Source organism: Microtus pennsylvanicus, chromosome X (assembly GCF_037038515.1).
Source record: "Microtus pennsylvanicus isolate mMicPen1 chromosome X, mMicPen1.hap1, whole genome shotgun sequence".
Lineage (NCBI taxonomy): Eukaryota > Metazoa > Chordata > Mammalia > Rodentia > Cricetidae > Microtus > Microtus pennsylvanicus.
In genome coordinates, this window is record NC_134601.1 from 131,357,004 (window position 1) to 131,379,727 (window position 22,724).

The 22,724-nt window shown below is 41.6% G+C and overlaps 1 protein-coding gene across 3 annotated transcripts; it reads right to left on the reverse strand.

The window, feature by feature from the left end:
* Positions 1–526: 526 nt before the first annotated feature.
* LOC142841046 (diphosphoinositol polyphosphate phosphohydrolase 3-alpha) lies at positions 527–5,058 on the reverse strand. Of its 3 annotated transcripts, none has more exons than XM_075957783.1 (2): positions 4,191–5,058; positions 527–1,628 (listed from the first exon to the last, which is right to left on the reverse strand). In XM_075957783.1, coding segments are annotated over exons 1-2 (495 nt in total). In that variant the 5' UTR covers positions 4,685–5,058; the 3' UTR covers positions 527–1,627. The 3 variants fall into 3 exon arrangements, with proteins under 3 accessions (XP_075813898.1, XP_075813900.1, XP_075813899.1); XM_075957785.1 differs by lacking the exon at positions 527–1,628 and adding an exon at positions 1,636–2,000; XM_075957784.1 differs by lacking the exon at positions 527–1,628 and having other exon boundaries at positions 2,837–5,058.
* Positions 5,059–22,724: the final 17,666 nt, after the last annotated feature.

The window sequence follows — 22,724 nt, forward strand, 5'->3', positions numbered from 1 at the left end:
TGCAGCACTCGTGTCTACAACTAATTGATTTTGTTCCCCCAAGAAACTATTCAAATGGAATTATGTGGACGTTTAGATAATAATGTCCTAGAGATTCGGTCCCTTGATTTCACATTGGTATGAATTAGAATGCGAATGGTGTCAAAGCCTCTCCTCAGCACATCAGAACCAACCACCATTTCCCAATAGTTATAAATTAACCATGATTTATTGAAATGTTGTTCTGAATAAAGAAAAATATGATCCAATAGTTGTAAATAATAATTTAACTGTTATTTTTTCAGGAGGCCAAAGCAAAAAAACAAAAAACAAAACAAAAAAAACCCTCCAAGTCCTGGTCTGTACCACGAGTGTAACTAGCCATTCCAGGGCATGTCTCCTTTTATTTCTGTGAATTTGACATCTTACACCAGAAGCAGTATCCTGGAGCCAACACTTCAAAATCATTCTATAAACTTTTCCCTCCTCACCTTTTTCTCTCTACATTACATACTAGACTGAAGTAGAAGAATTCCAACATTTCCAATGATTTTGATCAACATTTTTATTATGGAAAATGTCAAACATACAAAAGCAGAGATGAACGTATATAATGAACATCATGTAATCATCATTCAGCTTCAACAATCTTAAAGGCCAATCTTGTTTGAATATGTCCAGTGAATTTAATATCTAGATGTATTTTGAAGCAAATCCCAGACATTATATCATTTCAACTGTAAATATTTGAATGCAGATAAGAATTCTTGTTTTCAGTATAACAGTATTATAATAATCAATGTGAAGCCAATACTCAAAATATTCTAGTTCTCTGATAAATTCATTCATCTTATAGTCTGATCAAATCAGGATCCAAATAAGATACATGCAAGTATTGATCACTCTCTGAAGCCTTTTTCATTTCACAGGTTCAACCTCTACCCTTTCCTTTCATCCTTGTGACTTACATATTGAAAAACTGGATCATCTTCTCCTGTGCTTTCTTGAAGTCAGGATTCTATGAATCTCATCTGTTTGATATACAGCAAACTGTTTCTCTATCTCCTGTATTTTCCACAGAGGAGAAATTAGGTCTATAGGCACAGATAAATTTAGGTCCAAAATTTTGGCAAATGTAGGAGGTACATAATGTCTGGGATAACACAGACATATGCGTAAGAATTTTTGCTACTATCTCACAGCTGCCTTGAAATAGTTATGTGACACCTGATATACAAAAGCCACATAGATGCTAGAGATTAGAAGAGGGATGTTTTACCATTTACTATCATTACAAAATATTAAACAATATTCAGTGATGCCTACCATAAATCAAGTACTGTATGCTAGATATAAAAAGACTACGAAAGCAAGTTCATTGCATTCAAGGTCATATCTGATGGGGAAATACAGACAAAAGCACAAAAAGGCCACAGGTGCCAAATAGAATTCTGTACAGATACAGTGGTAGTGCAACAACCTGAAGAATAGCCAGTGTTAATAACAGGAAAGAAGTGTCCGAAAGCATAGGGTGAGCTGTGTCCTTGGGGATGTCAAAGAGCTCACCTGTGCTTCACAATTCCATTCATCACTGGGTTCACATACTTGATTCTTTCAAAGTAAATCTGAACAACATTTATTCCATTCACCTAAAAAAAGATAATCTGATTAATAAGGTTTTAGTGGTTTGTCCATTCCTGTAGCGTCTAGACAACAAATATTTCCTGAGGATTTAGTACGCTTCATCAACCCTTCACACAGGAAAAGCCTGCAGTGAATTATCCAATGTAGTTCCACTGCGAGTTATCCAGTATAGTTCCACTTGTCAGCACAGGAGAAAGCCTAAAGAAATCAATTCTCCCAGGTATGTTACAAAGCTTAAAAGGGAAAACCAGGAATTCACTGGTAGTAGACATTTCTAGTATGAGCGTCAATGAGAAATGTCTCCGAATTTTAGCCCGTTTTGAGGCCCTGGAGTTATGCAGATTTCAGGTTGGGTCCTAGTCCTCAAAGTTCATATTCTATAAGGAAAACAATTAGTTAGGAACATAACTACAATAGGTGCTTCCACAAAAAGATCTCTGAGAACAACAACAACAACAACAAAAACTTAGCTAGCTGTTGGTATTACATATGTTCTAAGCATCTTCTCCTTCCTTCCCAGCTAACAACTACTAAGGGAGACATTGTTCATTCTTAGAAAGGAGCACCCAGAAAGGGAAGTGGGAAAAGAAGCAATTCCAGATCCAGAGCCTGTTCGACCATGTGTCCCAGCAGCACTGCTACCCATGCTGACTGGTATTTTACAAGCTGCCTGTTCTTCTTCTTACACACTTCCTCTTTTACTGATGCTTCTAAAGAAAGCTTTGAAACAGTTCTTTCCAAGGAAACCATACCAAGGAATTATTGGTAGCCATTTTTCAGCCCTTCTTGCAAAAACAATCTGAACAAAAAAACATGAGTTTCTAATGCATCTTATGCCTGTATCAAGCATATCAAAATTACTATGACTTCAAGCTTTTTGAAGGTTAAACATAGGCACTTGTCCAGTGGAGGGAAAATCAGCCCTTTAAGACTACATGTTGAAAATAAATTTATGTTATCTTCTGTAAAAGTCTTAATTAACTTTCATCAGTACACTGGATTGGGGAAAATGGGATGAACTATAAAATTCAGCATACATTTTCAGTTTACTTGGCATGTAAAATGCGTAGGCACTAAGCAACCACTCCAGGGAGAAAAATCACACCTGTTTGGCAAACTTTTGGAGACTATGAGATAGAGAAAGGATTTCCTTTCTTTCTGTGTTGGCTGTTCTATCTGAATTTCCTGAAATGAGTCTATTAAAAAGACAAGATTATTTGGAGGCTTTCATTTATTTGTTTTCTAGAATGAACCCCAGAAAGGATATTTAGCTGTATATATTTGAGTTTACAGAGTGATAGCAGTTTTTTTGCATGCAAAATATGGAAATGGAAAGTACTGGAAGTTTTGAAATTGCATAAACAATCTCTGTAGATCTCAGAGAAAATTACAGCAAACTTTACTGCTCAATCCAAATGCAGTTAAATGAAACAAAGTATGATTAATAGAACAAGACTGAAGTTTGCTTAAATCAGCAATCTCCTCAAATTAGTCAAATAGAGTTCAAATGTCAAAATATGATACTGTGTAGTTGACCCCTCAACATATACCCAGCATTTATAGATGAAAGGTATTTTTATGTATACAATACAGAAATAAAGCAATAATCCAGTTTCTGTAGGATTGGTATATATCTTAACGGAGCGTACTGGGAATATCTATTTAGTAATTTAGATTACTCGCTATTTAGTGAAGATCATATTCAATAATTCGGCATTATTTGAGATATCAAATTACATGCTTGGTTTATAAAAGCTATAATTTTGGTAAACAGGTTTGTACTCATTTCTTTGCCTATCAATTTTGTTTACTACACATATTTTACTTAGATGGATTTATGTAACAGAACCAAGAGGGGAAAGGATGATATTCAATTCTATGTGTACCAAATTTGGAAAGTAACCAATAGAATAAAATGTTAAATTAGTGTCACCGTTCATGTATATTTATTATAGGATTGTGGAATACATTTAGAACGTTGATATGCCCTCCAGTCAAATCCACTGTGAAGTCTGTGAATGAGAAAACAAGGGGAAAAAACACAAAAAGATGCCCCCCCTCGTTCCCTCTCCCCCGCCAGCTGGTAGGACTCTAAAGGCCTCCACTAAGAAACAAACCACAAGGCTGACATCAAAAGCGCGCACGCACACTCACGCAAAACACATGTAAAGGGTGTTGAAAGAAAAAAAAGACCCAAACAAAAACATCACACGCGCGCACACACACCATCCATGAAGAGCAGGGCAAGCAGTAAGGCACCTTTCACAAAATCCCATGCATCTCTGGCTGAGCGCAAGATTTTTACAGTGTCACCAAGAAGCAATTAGAAAAGCATCTGAAAAAAACGTGCAAATTGTCTGCAAACAGAGCCTGGCAACCAAGACAGTTTGCAAGCGTGATTCAGAGGTCTGCCTGCCAAGGAAACAAAAGAAGACTCCCTCCTGCCCGTGCGGGCGCACTGGGCAGGAGAGGTGCTCTCCTGGCAGGCAGGAGGCAAGTGCGGGGAGGCGACAGGCAGGAGTCCGGGCAGATGGATGGGCGGGCAGGCGGGCGGGAGCGGTACATACTAGGGCTCGCTCTCTGGCTGGGACGGGGCGGCCGAGTTTCCATTAGTCGGGGAGCCGCCCAGCTTCAGTTTCTCCAGGTACTCGGCATGCACGGGCTTGTGGCACTGGAGGACCTTGATGGCATCTTCGATCTTGAACCATTCTCGCTTCCTGCCAATGCTGACCGAGTCTTCCCAATCCTCCAGCAGCTCGGTGACGGTGAGCACGAACACGTAGGTCCGGTGCTTGCGGTCCTGGTTCTGCTCGAAGACTCCCAGCAGCCGGCCCAACTTCCCCTTGACTCCCGCTTCCTCGTACACCTCGCGCACCGCCGCGCCGTCCGGCTCCTCCTCGGGCTCCAAGCCCCCGCCGGGCACGATCCAGCGGTCGGGGTAGCGGCTGCTGCTCACCAGCAGCACCTCGTCCTCGCGCTCGCTGCGGAAGCACAGGCACGCGGCGCGCTTCTTGAAGCCCTCGGGGTCGTAGGTCCGCGTCTGGTTCGGCTTGCACTTCATCCTGGGCGCCTCCGCCGCCTCTCTGGTCGCTTGCAGCTGCCAAGCGGGCCGCCGCTGCGCAGCCGAGGAGCTGCTGCGGGCAGGGAAAGGGCCTGGCAAGGGCTGGGGGAGAGCGGAGTGGAGCGCAGCCCAGTGGAGCAGAGCCAGCCGAGCGGAGCCCAGGGAGACGAGGCAGGAGTGGGCGCGGGGGCGGGGGCGAGCCGGCGCGTCAGTCAGTCCGTGGGGCGGGCAGTGCCAGCCGGGTGCGCCGAGGGTCGCGAGCCCGCTGCCTGATTGGAGGCGCCGCTTCCGCCGCCAGGAGCTGGGTGCCCAGAGCCAGCGCCTCCGCACAGCCCCCGACTGGACCTTGCGCGGTCCCTACCCGCCAGCCCGTCCGCCCTGGCAGAGGTTGAGCGAGGTGAGGCGCGTGCGCGCGCGTGGCCGGGTCCGCGTGCGCGCACGCGGCGGCGGAGGGCGAGGGGCGGAGGCGGGGGTCTCCAGACTCCCTCCTGCAACGCGTGATGCTGCAGGCCCACTGCGCAGGCGCGCGCACCGCCTTGCCTGGGAAGCTTCTAGCACTCACTGCCCTGGGGAAGTGCACCCCATTTGTGACATTGTGCAGGGTCCTCGCCACATGTGTGTCCCTGCCAGACATGGCAGCAGCGGGGGCCAGGGCCTCCCTGAAAAAGGCACACGCTGCAGGGTCAAGGCTGGCATCATCGTCCTCTCCCATCATGAACAGCACTGCCTTATTTATAGGCAGAAGGCTGGTGTCGCCAAAATGACCAATGGCAGTCTTGCCAGAATAATCTTTGCTGAGTCACATGCAGCTTGCTTTCTTCAATAGGTTCTCTTCTGCGGCTTGTCAACCATCTTGGCTCAGCCCTTGCCTTAAACACTTGCCCACAACCCCTATTCACATCATGTATAGCCTCCCTGTTCCTCAGTTTCGCAGTCATCGAACCCAGGGATTCCTTGGTCCAAGCCTTGTTTGCACCCCATTACAGGGTGTTTCTGGAGCAGCACCCCCACACAGTCTTGGTTTCCCTGTCAAGCACCTCCATTCTCACACACTGCACCCTTTCCTGGCCTGCTTACATGGGAGCATTCGGGGGTTTGGTGATTCTTGAAAAGAATTGACACGCACCTGTGAGTGCTCTCTTTGAACAGGTGTAGGCCCAAGGTGGGCAAAGATACCTTCCCTTGCTGCTTCCATTGCTCTCCCTCCATTATGACTTTGAGGACAGGTTGGGGACAATTAGACTGCACTGGACCAGAGAGCCCTGGGAATTCAGAGTCTGGGTTTCTGGATTACTCCTGCCACTGGGATTGCAGGCTGGCTTGTATGTGGGTGGTGGGGACAGAACTCAGGTCCTCCCTCTTGAGCCCCAAGCACATTACCTAGTGAGCCATTGCCTTGGCCTGGTGGTTTCCGTTCAGAGATTGCAAAGTTCAGTGTGCTTTGATCACACTGACCTCTTGCCAGAGAAGCAACACCCTAGAGTCCAAAATTAACACAAAACTTTAACCATACTATTTTATTTTCTCTGAAGATCCTCTCATTCCTTTTCTAGTGTAGACTTCTAGATTTCTGGGGGCCCCAAATGTCGGCCCATCATGTCTTAGGCAAACCGACACTGTTGAAATCAGCATGCTAAATGTTTCAATAGTTATCCTATCCTAGGGAGTCTAAGTCTACATTAAAAATGGCTTGGCTAAGTCATGAGAGGAAAGTAACTATGACGATCTAGTGCTCAACCCCATCAAAGACCTGAGAAGGGAAATAATATTACTTGAGTAAATAGGAAGTGGAATCAAACAACTTCCAAAATGTGCAACAAATGACAAGACAACTGGCTACCTGGGCAATCACCCGAAGTCTCATTTGCAACATTGGAGCAACCCACTTTGACTAAGGCCTAGAGTAACTGACAGATCATTTTCAGAAGCAGGAGAGTTTTCAAAACTACCTTACCCTGTCTTGGCAAGGTTTAGCAGTCTTGTTGCTTGTATCCTGCTTGTCTAGTCTGGACACCACACATTTTGTCAGTGGTTGAGGCAGGGGCCGTTCTTTGCCCAAAGGCCAGTTTTGCCAGGAGGAAAACAAGCTCCATGTGGAGTGTCTTCGATGCCCATCAACCTCTCTGCTGTAATTAGTGCTGCCAGAAGCAGACATGTCTCACATCGAGAAAAGTCCAAGTTCTTAAACCCTTTTCAATGCCATATTTTGTAGGTCTTTTAAAGATTGAAAGAATACCTATCCATCTGCAATATATCTCTGTACATCTAGAAAACCTAACTAATATGACTACATTATAGATGGCTATTAACCTGTATTTCATATGTATTACATTTTTAAATGAACTACATAAACACAATACCTTAAACAAGAGCATATATATGTATATATATATATATATTTATACAGTATAACAATATCAACCTTAAATATGTATCAATAGAACAAGATCCATACCAATGCAAAGTATTCATCTCTATATCTTATCCTCGTTAAATTTTTAAAAAATTGACTGTTACCATTAATCACTTATAATCAACCCCCTTTAAATGAAAACAAACATAAACAATCATTTTGGGAATTTGGGCATAGTTTTCTCCAAATTACTTTCTGCTGTTTGTTGGGCAAAGTATTCTTAGGGTTCACGGAGACCTTGGAGGGGGGTCTTATTCCATTAAACCACATTAGCCTGGAAGAAAGCCACAGGTTCTCATCTTCTGTGGAAACAAAACAGAAGCTCTTTTCCAAAGTAACACATCCTTAGACAAGTTACCTTTATATTGGTTTAACTTAGCAGCCCCAGGAATCAAATGTCTCTTTGAAGGAAAAATATTTAAAGAAAATACAATAATATACATAATCCAGACTCTCTGTGTATATTCCATCTTTACATGGCTTATTTTCTTTACTCTTTTAATCTATGACTGTCTGTACTCTTTTATATTACTTTTATTGTCTTTTTAAAGATTTTGTGTCATTTTTAAAACTATTTATTTCATTTTATAACTGTCTATACTTTTTTTTCCTTGCTCCCAATGTACATTTACCCAACACTATAACCCATTCATCTGAACCTGTCTTTATTGCATATCTGTAATTATTTTCTGACCAGGAGCGCTTTAAAAAAATGCTAAGTGGACAAGGCTAGGACTAACTCTGTGGCCACGCCTGTTAGCTCCACCCTGTCCAACATGGTGGAGGCATATTCACCGCCTCTGTGAGCCATGCTCACCACCCCAGCTCCAGAGATGCAGTGGGTCTATGTTGCCATTAAGCAACTTGTAGCACTCTGCTCACAAACCCTAAGTGCTCCATAGCCAGACCTCCCAAAAGAGCCAGAGGCTTTAGTGCCTTCACAAACCAGAAAGCCATCTCTTATAGAAACTGCACCTCTACTTGTCACCAGCAAACAAAGCCTATCTGAAAAAAAAATGCAGCTACCAAAAAGCCATGCTTAACACCATTCTTTTGTGTCTAGAATTCCTTCCCAAGCTCTCTCAGGTTTTATGCAGATGTAGTTCCCCCACGTTGGTGTGCCATTTTGTAGACAGAGACTGCTTGTTTGTCCCTGGCCACCCAAACTCGAATAATCACCCAGAAACTATATTAATAACAACAATCTATTAGCTCGGGCTTCTATTTTTTTTTTTTTTTGGTTTTTTTGAGACAGGGTTTCTCTGTAGCTTTGGTGCCTGTCCCGGAACTAGCTCTTGTAGACCAGGCTGGCCTCGAACTCCCAGAGATCCGCCTGCCTCTGCCTCCTGAATGCTGGGATTAAAGGCGTGTGCCACCACCGCCCGGGTCAGGCTTCTTATTAAGTAATACTTACATTTGAAATTAACCCATTTCTATTAATCTGTGTATGGTTTACCAGGTAAGGTTCTGTTCGGGCTTAAGAACTTTCTTAAGTCTTTCTTCTTTGGCAGCTATATGTCATCTCCTTGACTCTGCCTACATTCTCTATATATTTCTGTTTGGATTTCCCACCTGGCTTTACTTTGCTAAGCCAATGGCCAAAACAGCTTTACTCATTAACCAATAAAAGCAACACATATACAGAAGGGCATCCAACTTCATCACTAAAGTAGTAGTATTGACTTTCTACAGAGCTGCAGTCGGCTGTGGTTTAGCTTGATGATGTTCATGGCTGTCTTCTTGGGGAAAAGAGTTCACTTTGGTAAGGACTTCTGACTTCACTGAAAGGTGTTCTCCATTTTCATGGACTCCAGTGCCATCTGTTTTCCTTTTTAAAAGTCTCTACGGACCTCCATGGTTCCCAGTAATAACACCTGTGGCTCCTTGCCAGGCTACCTCACACTTTGGAAGGCCAGTTACCCCTGCAAGATAAAATGGAATAAGGTGATAGCCCAAAGAAGATGTGTGACTCTGTCACCAATCTAGAACAGGACTTTGTTTAGTGGGTGGTCTTGCTCCTCAGAGAAGCTCATACCATTGCCCTTAATAGTTCACATCTATGAAATGGGGCAACTCCCTCATGACGCCCACCTCTTCCAAAGAAGCTTTTGGGACCCTGTTCTCATTCCCATTGTACACTGAGCTTCCATCTCTGACCTTGAATTTGAAAGTTCCCTTTGGCTTCTGTTCTATCCTAGCTCCAGTGACTGGTCCTATGGCACTCTGCCTGCATGATGGTGGACGTGGAAGACTTGGTGCTAGTCTGAAATAGACCCTTTCTTCCTGTGTGCCAGCATGGCCCCTGAGACCTAGTGTCTACCAAGGACTCAAAACACATTGACTGAATGAATTGTGTGAACAACACTCCATGGATACCAAAGGATCTTTCTTCTAGATTCTGTGAGTTGCAAGAAATGAAGTTTCTTTAAACCTGGGGCAGCTCTCCATGTCTTTTCACACAAGGAGGTGGGGGTGTGCCTTTCACATCACATCAACATCCACCCCGCAGTTCTCTGTTCGGTGTGTACCATACACTCCTTTTTCTCCCTCAGGAAAGGCAGCGGCTGTAGCGTGGATCTCAAGTAGGTAATTCAGCAGATGTTCCCTCAGGGATACAATAGCTGGAACACAAAAGGCCCAGAATTCCTGATGTGATTGCTGGTTGAATCACAGTGTGTATTCAGAGATGCTTCTTCTGTGCCTTTTGTGAATAGTATGATTTTTTTGTAGATGAGAAAGCAATTTCTAATAATAAATAAACTGAAAGAAACATCTTGCTATTACTAGCAAAATAAGCCAGAGACGATTCTTTCGGGACAGTGCTCGTCACTTAAGCACTTATCTTCTTTTATCTGATCTTAAAATCTCTTTGACAAAGATAGCATAATTTGCATATGGGGTGGGATAACACTAAGATTTGCAACCTATGCGATGTTTTCAGTATCCAGCAGTTGTTAGACAGGTACATGGATGTCCATTTCCGGGGTTTGTAGAATGGGCTGCCCAGGAAGCCTCCAGCTCAGGAAGTCCCCATCAGTTTCCCCCAGCTCCTGTCTCAGTGCTGTCCCCATTCTGGCTGCTCTGGCTTCTCAGCCCATGCAGGGATTCCTTCTTATGCTCAGCCTCTCAGAATCTCCTCCTATTGGACACTCTCCCCAGCTCCATTGACCAAAGGCTGCTGAAGTCCACACTGATTCCCACTGTGTTACAGAAAGGGCACAGTCCCTGGCACTGTTAGAGAGATGGAATGCTTGCTCTCTCTGGGTCCTGCCCGCATTGGAGGAGTACAGGTCCTTTATTGCAGAGTCAGTTTCTGTTTCTGACGTAACGTCTGATCAGGGTTCCGTTCCTTCCCCAAAGCCCAAACCAGCTATGGCAGAATGTAATCTATTTATCCATCACCCTGCCACCCGCAGGCCCACATACAATAAATCCACCAGCACCCTCAGAGTCTGGCCCAGCCTGTGATTGCCAACAGCTGCTCCAAAAAGGTGACAGTCCACTTGATAAATATGAGGATAAGGCAGTTGATATCCGGGTTAAAATGGATAGGGAAACAGTAGCTCTCTTCATTTCTCAGAAAAGCTTCATGTGGCACCAACAACAGTGGCCTGCTCTGGAGTCTGTGCTATACATCCCAGTGACAGGTTGGCTGTGAGCTCTGACCCAGCATTGTCTTTTGGTTATCTGAGGCTCAGTGGAGAAAGGGCATTTGCTGCCCTTCTTTCCATCTTTCAGTTTACTCAGAGCATTTGGAAGGACATCACAGGTTTTAGTCTTAGTTTTCCAAAGTGCAGGAAGTACTAGAGTGAGGAGTCCTAAACCTTCCTAAACTTCCACGTTTTATGATCAGCCCACATCCCAGAAGGGCACATTGATTTCTGGACTGCCAGAGACATTCTATTTTGTAAGGGCCGCTATGTTCTCATAAAACTAGCTTCATTTCTTCTTTTAAGTTGTTTCACATTTTTTGTTTGGGGATGGTGCATATGCCCTAACACAGGTGTGGAGGTCAGATGACAACTTTTGGAGGAATCCCAGAGGTCAAACTGTGATCGGGACACGTGGCATCCTTTTCCTACTGAGCCAGCTCAACAGCCTTTCGGCCCTTTCTTTGAGGTATCAGACGTGCCACCGCTCTTCATTTGAGGGCTGACCATGCGTCAGATGTTTTCCTGGTTTACTAATAACTTTCATAGGATCCCTGTGATCGCTATTCCAATTTCCTAGATTATTAAATGAAAGCTGGGGAGGCTAGAGCACACGTCCTCCTTACCACAAAGCTAGAAGTGCCAAGGCTGGGACTGAACTAACGGCTCTCATAATCCACTATATACACTTTTCATCAAATCCTTAAATTCCTTTATTGATTCTTGTGTGTATTTGGCATGTTCAGAGTACATAAGTGTATCTTTTTGTGTGGAGGATGAAAGGTAACCTCAGGTTTATTCCTGGAATGCTGGGCCCCTTTTGACTTATTTTTTTGAGACTAAATCTCTCATTGGCCTGAAGCTTGCTATGGGAACTTGAATATTCCCAGGTGGTCTTCTCCCCAGCACTGAGATAACAACTGTGTTCCCTACACACAGCTCCTTTTTTGCATTAGATCCAGTGATTGAACTCAAGTTATCAGAATTGTATTCCAAGCACTTTAGTGAGTGTGCTGTCGACGTAGCTCCACAAAATTCTATTTTAATGATTTGAAGTGACTATCCTATGCTTGTATGCCATGGATGTAAACTTAGAAATGCTAAAAAAAAAAGAGAGAAGCAATCCCTACTACTTATTTGTGCATTTTGACTCAGACAAGGTATATTGTCCCATTAATCTCTTCCATTCATGAAATTAGGTTTGAGGTTGACGCACGTAAAAAGAAATCGAGTACATATGATGACTAACGCATGGAAAATTGGACTTCAGCATATAGTGTGCTGAAAGCTACACGTACAATAGATGCCTCTGTCTGTGGACTGGTGCACAAGATTTCTAAATCCTCCAACACCTATTAACTGCTTGTTGAGTTTGCATGGAAGAGGATGTCACTGAGCATGTTGGAAATTCACATTTTCTTATACAATATGCTGATCGTCCAGACCTCCTGGGAAGCCCACCATGTTTCAGGGAGAATATGCCATACAGAACATGCTGCCAAGGTCCTAGTTCATAACCACTTTGCAGTAAGCAAGCAAAAAGAAGGTAAATCTTGATTCATAAATGTGCAAAATGTTCCTTGGCTATGCCTAGAGGAGGAAAAGGGAGCGGGAGAAGAATGAGGAGCAGTGTGTCTCTGTGAATGTAAATCAACATGACTGTAGTAGATAAGCCTACTATTTTGTAGTCACAGGCTTGACTCCACACTACTAGACAGTATTGTAGTTGTTAATGTAATTTATTTCAGAATTTTGCACATGAATTCTATATGTACATCATGGGCATAATTTCCTGCTGCACTGATTCCAATTCATCCTGTATTTCTCCCTCTAAAATGCATGCCCTCTTCTTCATTATTATCATCTTCATCATCTTCTTCGATTATTATTATCTCATATGTAGACATATATACATTAATACACACATGTATACATATCTACATCTATATTTTGTGTAAATATAGGCTGATGAATCTATTTGGCATTACTCTTAGGTGTATGTATTGGGGTTGTATAGCCTGCCAGGAGCCTCAGCTCTGCAGAAGAATTATTCTTCATCTTTAAGCAACTATTATGCTGCTATCCTCCCCGCAGATGTCCCCCAGCCATGTTGGCATGTCAACTGATAAGATCAATGTGCTGGTCCTTTTCAGATGACTTTATAGTTAAGGTTACATTGGTGTAGCTCCCCTGTCATATATATATATATATATATACATATATATATATATATATATATATGATCTTATATTTTATCTTGTATTTTTTAGTTAATATTAATATCTATATTGCATTTTCCTATTTTTATTGTTTTTATCACGCTACACATTTTTCTCTGATCTCCTCCCTTCTCCCCTTCTGCCCTCTCCCATGACTCCCATGCTCCAAATTTACTCAGAAGATCTTGCCTATATTGCATTTTAATGAACTATAAAACAATGTTTCCTGTAGCATTTCCAAGCATCCTCGGTGTTATTAGTACCTCTCCACCTCTTTTACCATTACTAAGGGAAGTCAGGGTGGGAACTGAAGGCAGGAACCTGGAGGTAGGAACTGAAGCAGAGGCCAGAGAAGCACTGCTTTACTGGCTTGTTAGCTCAAGACTTGCTCAGCCTGCTTTCTTATAGAATACAGGACCACATGCACAGGGTTGGCACCACTCACGATGGGCTGGGCCCTCCCCCATTAATCACTAATCAAGAAAATGCCCTCACAGACTTGGCTACAGATGGGTCTTATGGAGGCATTTTCTCAAGTGTGGCTCCCTCCTTTCAGATAGCATTAGCTGTGTTGTGTTGATTTTAAAAAAAAAAGTAAATAGCCTGGAAATCAATGTCCAACATTTTCAATATGCATTCATCAATTGAAGAGCATTTAAGTTCTTTCCATTTCTGACCATTGTGATGAGAGCAGCAATGAACATCATTTAGCGAGTGTCTGTGGGTTTGGATGTCCAGTCCTTTGGGAATATGCCAAGGAGTGGTACAACTGAGTATTGTGGTAGATCTTGTAGCTTTACTGGAGTCCTTCACATCGATTTCCAGAGTGGCTACAGTAGTTTGCACTCTCACCAACAATGGTGTTCTCATTTCCCTACAACACTTCTTTTCAGTGCTCTTCTTAAACAGCCATTCTGAGTAGGGTCAAAATGAAATCTCACAGTTGTAATTTGCAGTTCTGTAGTTGATGAGGACATTAAACATGTTTTAAAATATTTCTAGTCGTTATTTATTCTTTAAGGGGACTCTGTTTTTATCTTTAGCTCATTCTCTAACTATGGTGTTTGTTTTCTTGACTCTTGTATTTTAAAGTATTTGTCTACTCTAGAAATTAATCCTCTCGGATGTATAGCTGATAAAGATTTTCTCCTAGCTAGTGTATTTCTTCTTCACTTGATTGTTTCCTTATCAGTACAGAATCTTTTTAGCTTTATGAGGTCTTTTTTGTTAATTGTTGGCCTTAATTTCTAGGCAAATGGAGTCCTATCCAGATAGTCTTTTTCTACACCCATACCTTGCAGGGCACTGCCTATTCTTTATTTAAGCAGTTTCATCATTTAATGTTTCACTTTCAGGTCCTTAATACATTTGGAGTTAGTTTAAGTGCAGGGTAATAGTTTTTGCTCTCATTTAACTTTTCAATATGTAGGCATCCAGTTTTCCCAGCCCATTTGTTGCAGATGCAGTCTTCTCCAGTGTGTAGTCGGATGTCCTTTTCAAACACCAGGTGACCATAGTTAATATCTGCACTTGTGCTTGGGTTTTCAGTTCTGTTCCATTGATCTATGTCTGCATGTTAGCCAGTGCCATGATGTCTTTATTACTATAGACCTGTAATGTATCTTGAAATCAGGAATAGTAATTTTTTCACCCCTAACTCCAGGATTGTTTTGGGTCTCTGGGATCTCTTGTGTTTCCAAACTATTAGAGTATTTTTAAATTTTTATTTGAAGAATGTCATAAGGATTTTTATTAGAATTTAATCAAATCTGTACATTGCTTTTGATCTAATGGTAATTTTCATAATATTCTTTTTGTCTATCCCTGCACATAAGAGGTATTTCCATCTTCTTATGTCCTCATATTCTCATGAATGTGTGCTGAATTTTGTAAAAGGCCTTTTCTGTGTGTATTGGGATGGTCGTGTGAATTCTGCTTTCAGTCTACTTATATAAATTATTACATTTGTGTTACATGGATGAACCTTCCCAGCATCTCCTGAATAATGCCAACTTGATTGTGATATGATCTTTTTAATATATATATATATATGTGTGTGTGTGTGTGTGTGTGTGTGTGTGTGTGTGTTCTATTTTCAAGTATTTTATTGAAGAAATTTGAACCTATATATTTCAGGCATATTGGCTTATAGTATGCTGTTTGTTGTTGTGTCTCTATATGGTTTTGTTGTTAGAGTAATACTGGCTTCTTGGAAAGAGCTTATAAGAGTTCCTTTTATTTCTATTTTTGAAATTTTTCTATTTATTTTTTTATTTTCATTTTTTGCATACCAATCCCAGTTCCTCCTCCTTTCTCTCCTCCCACTCTCCCTACTACCTTCCACCCACCATACCTCCCATCCACTGATCAGAGAGGGTAAGAGACATCCCCTGGGAAGTCAAATAAGTCTGTCCCATCACCTCCTCGAGGTAGGACCAAGGTCCTCCACCCTTGTCTCAGCTGAGGAAGGTATCTCTCCATAAAGAATGGGCTCCACAAAGTCAGTTCATCCATTAGGATTAGAAATTTTTCATAAATTGGTTGTAGATATTCTTTGCATCTCTGGTAGAATTCTGCTGTGAATTCATCTGAGTCCGGCCTTATGGACTCAGAAGAATTTTTTTATTTTTTTTCTATTTTGTTTAATTTTCCATAGATACTAGAGGAGAGAACATAAAATGAGCTTCTAAAACATTGATTTTTTTCTTGTAAAATATAAAAACAAAATATTTCTTGCCTAGTTTAGTTCAACCCGTTTGAATTACAACATAACCATCTTAAGGGATAGTATCTCAAACAATATTTTTAGACAAACAAAAATATTTGTTTATAACAATCTACCCTTTTTTCACCAGAGTCCTTGATAACTCTGTTAGATTTACATTGTTTCGTTCAACATTCATGTAGCAGGCATCCAGAGAGTTTGTGGAGTATGCTGCAAAAGTAAACCACAGACTATCTTATCTTAAAATGTCCATCCAAAGGAAATACACAAGGGGCTAAATCAGAAACCCATTAGGGCCGGTGGTCATGAAACTCGATTTTGTAGCTGTGCTTATTAAAGCCTAAAATAAAAAAAAAACAATAACTTATTGTAAATTCTCAACAAAATAAAACATCCTAAATGGTTAGAATGTCCTGGAAATCCCAAATATAGATACCAGATTGGAACAATATTGTCAATAAATTTTAAAAGAAAACATATGTGAAAATACTAGCAAGGAAGATCACCGATAGCTCTAAGATCACTGGAGAAGCTGAAATTTTGATAGGTGATAATCTATGTGACAAGATCTCTCAGAAATTCCAATCTTGTGCTGAAAGTCCCTGAAGAGGCTTCAGGCTTTAGTCCACGATATTAGGCTAAATAAATCAGCGAATGATGGCAGCATCAACAGCAGCAACAGAGGAGATACTCTACAGCAAAAATCAAGGTTGATGGCAAAACAAGGTTTGGCGAAGACTGCCTTAAACATGGCCCACTGATAGAAGATGTTGCCATGGTATGGGATGTGATCCAATCAGCTCTTCGGTCCAGTAAATGGCCTTACAAACCTGTTAGAGGTATGACTCTTAGTTGATTCCAGATCCAATCAAGTTGACAACCTAGAGTTGTCCAGTCCATGATAAATTGGCCTGTTATGATCACTTAGATTCTAGGTGTCAGACTTGAGTATTACCAAGAGACTTTCTGTGTATTAGCTGGGCATTTAGTAGCTACCGTAGCCATACGTACTGTCATGGGAAGGAGCTGTGTTCTTATCCCACGCATACCCTCCATCTCTGCTTCCATTTCTTTTAGATTTTCTAACTTAAGTATATATTTTTTAAGTATTCTTTTACAATGTTCTGAATTTCCTTGCAGTCTGTTTCCCTGTTCATCTGTGGTTCTGATAAGTTGGATTATCTCTTTCTTTCATTTAGTTAGTTAGGGCAAAAATTTGTCAATTTTGTTTATATTCAGAAAAAAACAGCCTTTAAATTTGTTGGTTCTTTATGTTATTTTGTTTCTATCTCATTAATTTGTGCTCTGATTTTCATTATTTCTTGCTGCTTGCTTGATTTTAGTTTGGGTTGTTCTTGTTCTTTTAAATTTGAATTGCATCATTCAACCATTTATCTGTGCTCTTTGTGATTTTTTTAATGTAGGAGTTTAGAGCTATACATTTCCCTTGTGGGACTGTTTAATATGTACTAGAGACTTTTTGTGATGATATTTTATTTATGTTTTAGAGGCCAGGCACTGGTAGCACACACCTTTAATCCTAGGGCTTGGAGGACAGACAGGTCTATGTTAGCTCAAGGCCTCCCTGGGCTACAAGAAATTGTTCCAGTCTAAAAGAGAAACAGAGCTTTCACAAAGGTGATCATAGCACTTGGGGCCACATGCCTTTAATCCTAGCACTAGGGAGGTGGATACAGGAATGATATGCCTGGGCAGAGAGAGGAACATAAGGCGGGAGGAGACAGGAGCTCAATGCAATCTAAGGCAGCAGTCTGAGGCAGTCAGTCTGAAACAGTCTGAGGAAGCACTCTGAAGACAGGATCGCCCCTGTGATCTGAGTATTGGTCGAGATAAGAACTCTCTAGGGGCTGGCTGTTTTGCTTCTCTGATCTTCAGCATTAACCCCTATATCTGACTCTGGGTTTTTATTATTAATATCAATTAGAATGCATGCTACATTTTCTTGTGTCGTTTTTTATTTTCATTTAATTCCAATAATATTTAAATTTCTTGCTTGATTTCCTTTTGAATGTTGTTTAATCCCTATGAGTTTGTATATGCATAAGCACTGGAGATTGCTGTACTATTCATTGTAAGTTTTGTTCCATGATGGTCAGCTAAAATGCATAGAGTTATCCCAATTTTTCTGACTATGTTAAGGTTTGTTTTGTGGTATAGGATGTGGTCTGTTTTAGGAAGATTCCCTGAGGTGCTGAGTAAAATTCTTTGGCATTTGGGGAATGGGGAATGGCTATTAGGTCCATTGAATGTATAATGTCCATTATTTCTGATATTTCTCTATTTCTTGTCCAGATGATCTCTCTAGTGGAGAAAGTGTAGTAATAACCTCAATAACTGTTACTGTATTGAAGTTACTATGTGTCTTTTTTCCTTTTTTAAATTTATTAGAGATTAGGATCCCAAAAAGCCAGTAAATGCAGAAGAGACAAGTCCCAGTGCCACTATCAGTGGCCCCTCAGTCTGCTCCAACTGTCAACCACATTCAGAGGAACTAGTTTGATCCTATACTTGTTCCTTCCCAGTCCAGCTGAGGTTGGTGAGCTCCCATCAGCTCAGGCAAACTGTTTCAGTGGGTGAACCCATCATGGTCTTCACCTCCTTGCTAATATTCTCATTTCTTCCATTCTTCAACTGGACTTTGGGAGCTCAGTCCAGTGTTACAATGTGGGTCTCTGCCTCTGTTTCCATCAGTTGCTGGATGAAATATAGTGATATTTAAGATAACAATCAATCTGACTACAGGGCAAGTCAAGATCGGGCCCCCTTTCCTCTATTGCCCAGGGTCCTAGGTGGGATCATCCTTTTTGATTCCTGGAAATTTCTCTAGAGCCAGGTTTCTGCTAACCCTATAATGGCTCCCTCAATCAAGATATCTCTCTACTTGCTCTCATCTCTATCCTTCCTCCATCTTGACAATCCCATTCCCTCAAGTTCTGCTCTCCCAGTCCAGTTGGAGTTGGTGAGCTCTCATTAGCTCAAGCAAACTGTCTCAGTGGGTGAACCCCTCGTGGTCTTGACTTCCTTGCTTATATTCTCACTCCTTCCACTCTTTAGCTGGACCTTGGGAGCTCAGTCCAGTGCTCTGATGTGGTTCTCTGCCTCTGTTTCCATCTGTTGTTAGATGAAGGTTCTATGGTGATATTTAAGATGTTCATCAGTTTGACTACAGGGCAAGGCCAGTTCAGACACCCTGTCCTCTATTGCTTAGGGTCTTAGCTGGGGACATCCTTGTGGATTCCTGGGAATTTTTCTAGAGCCAGGTTTCTTGCTAACCCCATAATGGCTCCCTCAATCAAGATATCTCTTTCCTTGCTCTCATATCTGTCCTTCCTCCATCTCGACTATCCCATTCCCTCAAGTTCTACTCAATCCTCCCCTTCTCCCCTTCCTTCTAGCCCCCGCCCCCATGCTCCCAACTTTGTCAGGTGATCTTGTCTGTTTCCGATTCCCAGGTGGGTCTATATATGTTTTTCTTCGGGTTCACCTTATTACTTAGCTTCTCTAGGATCAAGAACTATAGGCTCAATGTCCTTTGTGTATGGCTAGTATCCACTTATGAGTGAGTACATGCCATATTCATTTGAGGGGGTCAGAGTTACCTCACTCAGGATAGTGTTTTCTAATTCCATCTATTTGCATACAAAATTCAAGATGTGGTTTGTGATTTGTTTTCTCTCATCTTTCAACACTCTCTTATTGTTCTGTATCCATGGTGTTTTAGCAATAATGTGTGATGGGCATTTTGTTTTCTGTTCTTGCCCATTTGGTGTGTTGTGTGTTTGTGGTGTCTGGATGTGTATATCTCTTCTTAATTTAAATAAGTTCTTTTCTATGATCCTGTTGATGATCTGATCAAAGAATGAGATCCTTCTTCTTCTTTTATACTTATCATTCAAAGATGTGGTCATTCATTGTCTCCCATATTTCCATCATGTTCCTTGCCTGTGTTTATTTTTGTTACATATTCTTTGTATGTGTGATTCAGCTTCTCTATTTTATCTTCAAGTCCTAATACTCTGTCTTTCACTTGATCCACTCCATATGAAAGGATTTTCTCTGAGTTTTCTAATTGGGTTATGGAGTCTTTCAGTTCTATCCTCAGTCAAGACCAGGTACATTCAGGGTGGTGTGGCCATAGATTCAACCCCATCTTCATTTCTGCTTATATTCTCTTCAATGTTTCTCACGTTACTAAGCTGAGGTTTTAAATCCTAAATTTGGATTGCCATTCCATTTAGCTGTATATTTTTATTTTCTTAGACATCACTCAGACATTCATTGCTATCACCTTTTAAGTCCATTAAGCTCTTTCTTTGTGTATTTTTTAAACTCCTTGAATTTGTTGATAACGTTTATTTTCAAATTTGTGCCCTGGAGTCTATCTAGGTACTAATTCTCATTAGAAGTCAATTCTATAAGACTACTGGATTGGGGAGTGGGGATACTGTCTTGGCTATCCATATTGTTTCTGGTTTTGTGATGGGACCTCAACATGTGGACTTCTTTCTTTTCCTGTGTGTGTGATGCGAGAGTCTTGCCTGTGTCAGGCTGGGCCAGTACAGTAGCTGTGGAAGCAGACCTGGTATGGTGGGGAGTTTGGAGATGGTACAGGTGGACTTGTTTATGGGTGGACTCATTAGGGGAACTTGTTCAGTAGCTGCACATCTAAAGATAAGCCTGGGAGAGTGGAGATAGTGTGGGCTGACTTGGTTTTCTGGGGACAGACCAGGTAAAGCCAGTGTAGGAGGTGTCAGTGTAGAGCTAGACATAGGAGTGTGGGGGTGGCATAGGGTGACTTTAGTCTCCTTTTACACATTCATGTTCTGTACCTAAACACTTAAGGATATGAATTAGCAGATACATTCACTCATTAGTTCTTCCTGTTAATTTTTTTATCATCTTCTGCTTTATTTGCAAAGCATAAATGAGTTTTATAAGGACTGCCAAACATACTGTTTTTAGAAACTAAGAAATTACAAAAAAGTCTGGCTTGACTATGGAAGTCAGTTATTCACTGATGTAAAAGGGACCCAGACTTTAGTATGACTGACTCCATGATCAAAGTGTCCTTCAGGATTTCAAACTCAGTATGTAGATAGTACCACCTGCCAAAAATGAAAAAAAAAAAGACCTACTCCATCAAAGTCCATAGTTTTGGGAAAGTTTCTAAGTGTACTAACCTTGTTTTCAGCTTCTGTAGTTCTGCTTCTAGCTAATTGTTGTTGTTGACTAAAATTTGTCAACCTAGGACATGGTTTTTGTGCTTAAAAATTCACCCTGAGAAAGGCTTGGGTCTACATTGGGATCCTGAACACCCAGTGTAGCCGCAGGGTGTCAGAACAATCATCTCTGGGGAATACACCACAACATTTCTAGATACCCCACCAGATCTCAGAGACCAGACCTCAAGACACTAGGGTCTCAGAGTTCCTTGGAGTGAAGAAGAATGCAATGATCAGGGGACTCCTAGGAGGTGCACATCCTGAGATGTTCCAGGTCCCCAGGACTCCATTTGATCAATTGCTGCCTAACACTTCAGGGGGTTCTGACCACTCTACCTACAAAGGAAATGAATTAGAAAGTCACCTGGTCTATCAACTCCAGAAGTAAGTCTTTTTAAAGTGCCTTCTGTTTGTACAGATAGGACAAAGGTGAGACATGGATGCTGATACAGCATCATGGATCCATGTGAGTATCATTAGATTACCCATGTCTGTTTTGGGTGCATGAATATGTGGTGGCTACCCCTAGTTGTTTTTAGTGTGTGTGTCTGTCTGTCTGTCTATGTGTCTCTGTGATTTTTGTTTCCCTGTATTGACCAGTGGCATTCTCTGAAGTGAGATCCTCCCTTCCTCTGGCTTAAGACCTGTGCCTCCTACTATTGGGGACTGTCTTAGTTAAAGTTTATATTGTTATGAAGAAACACCATAACCACAGCAACTCTTACAAAAGAAAATATTTAAATTAAATGGCAGCTTACAGTTTCAGAGGTTTAGTGTATTATCATGGTGGGGAGCATGGTGGCATACAGGCAGACCCATTACTGGCTACATCTTGATCAGAAGGCAACAGGAAGTGAACTGAGACACTAGGCGGTATCTTGAGCATAGGAAACATCAAATCCTGTCCCCACAGTGACACACTTCCTCTGACAAGGCCATATAGACTCCAACAAAGTCATACCTCCTAATAGTGCCACTCGTTGTGGGACTAATTACATTCAAATTACCAGAGGGACCTTCATCTCACCTTTGGTAGGTCATTCCAGGAGCAGAAGTGCTTGCTTGTTTTGTTACTCAAGGTCAGAGCTGGTCCTTGTGTGGAGGTGGAGAGGGTCTGGGCCTTTTATCCAAGCCTCCCCAGCCACCATCTAAGCAGAGTGAGCACGGGGGGGGGGGGAGTTTACCCAGGTGAGAATTCCCTCAGCTCTGTGTCTGCTCTAAGGAGCCTCTGGAAAGGGGAAAAGATTCCCTGGACCTAACCCAAGGAAAAAAGAAAATTTCACTCCTTCTCTTTCATGGTTTATATCTTCTTTTAAACCAATGATCTATAAAATATACCATTCTCTAAAAAAAGTAAAACAAACAACAACAGCAAAAATCCAAACAGCAATAACATAAAAAGACATGCCCCTGAACTGGGCAGGAGGATCGCTCCTGGACATTGCAGCCTGGACAGAATAGATTTTCCCTCTGTCCAGCACTAACCAATGAGATTTTAAACAACTTTCACTAGGTCCTTTTTAAAGTATTAAAGACAAGTACTAACAAGATTCCCTTTGTCACCTAGTTGGTCCAGGATATTAGAAAAAAAATTTAAAAAGTCAAAAAAAAAAACCTTAAAGGTATAAGTAGGTCCCAGTTGCTTGAGGTAGGTCAGTTGCATAAACTGAAAACCACATCCATCTTCTCTGATGATGAGACAGTTAGACTTACAGACAACCAGCAAAATTTTGACGTCTTATCCTTTGTCAGAGGAATATTTTCTAGCTGAACGTTGATGTGGGAGTCCC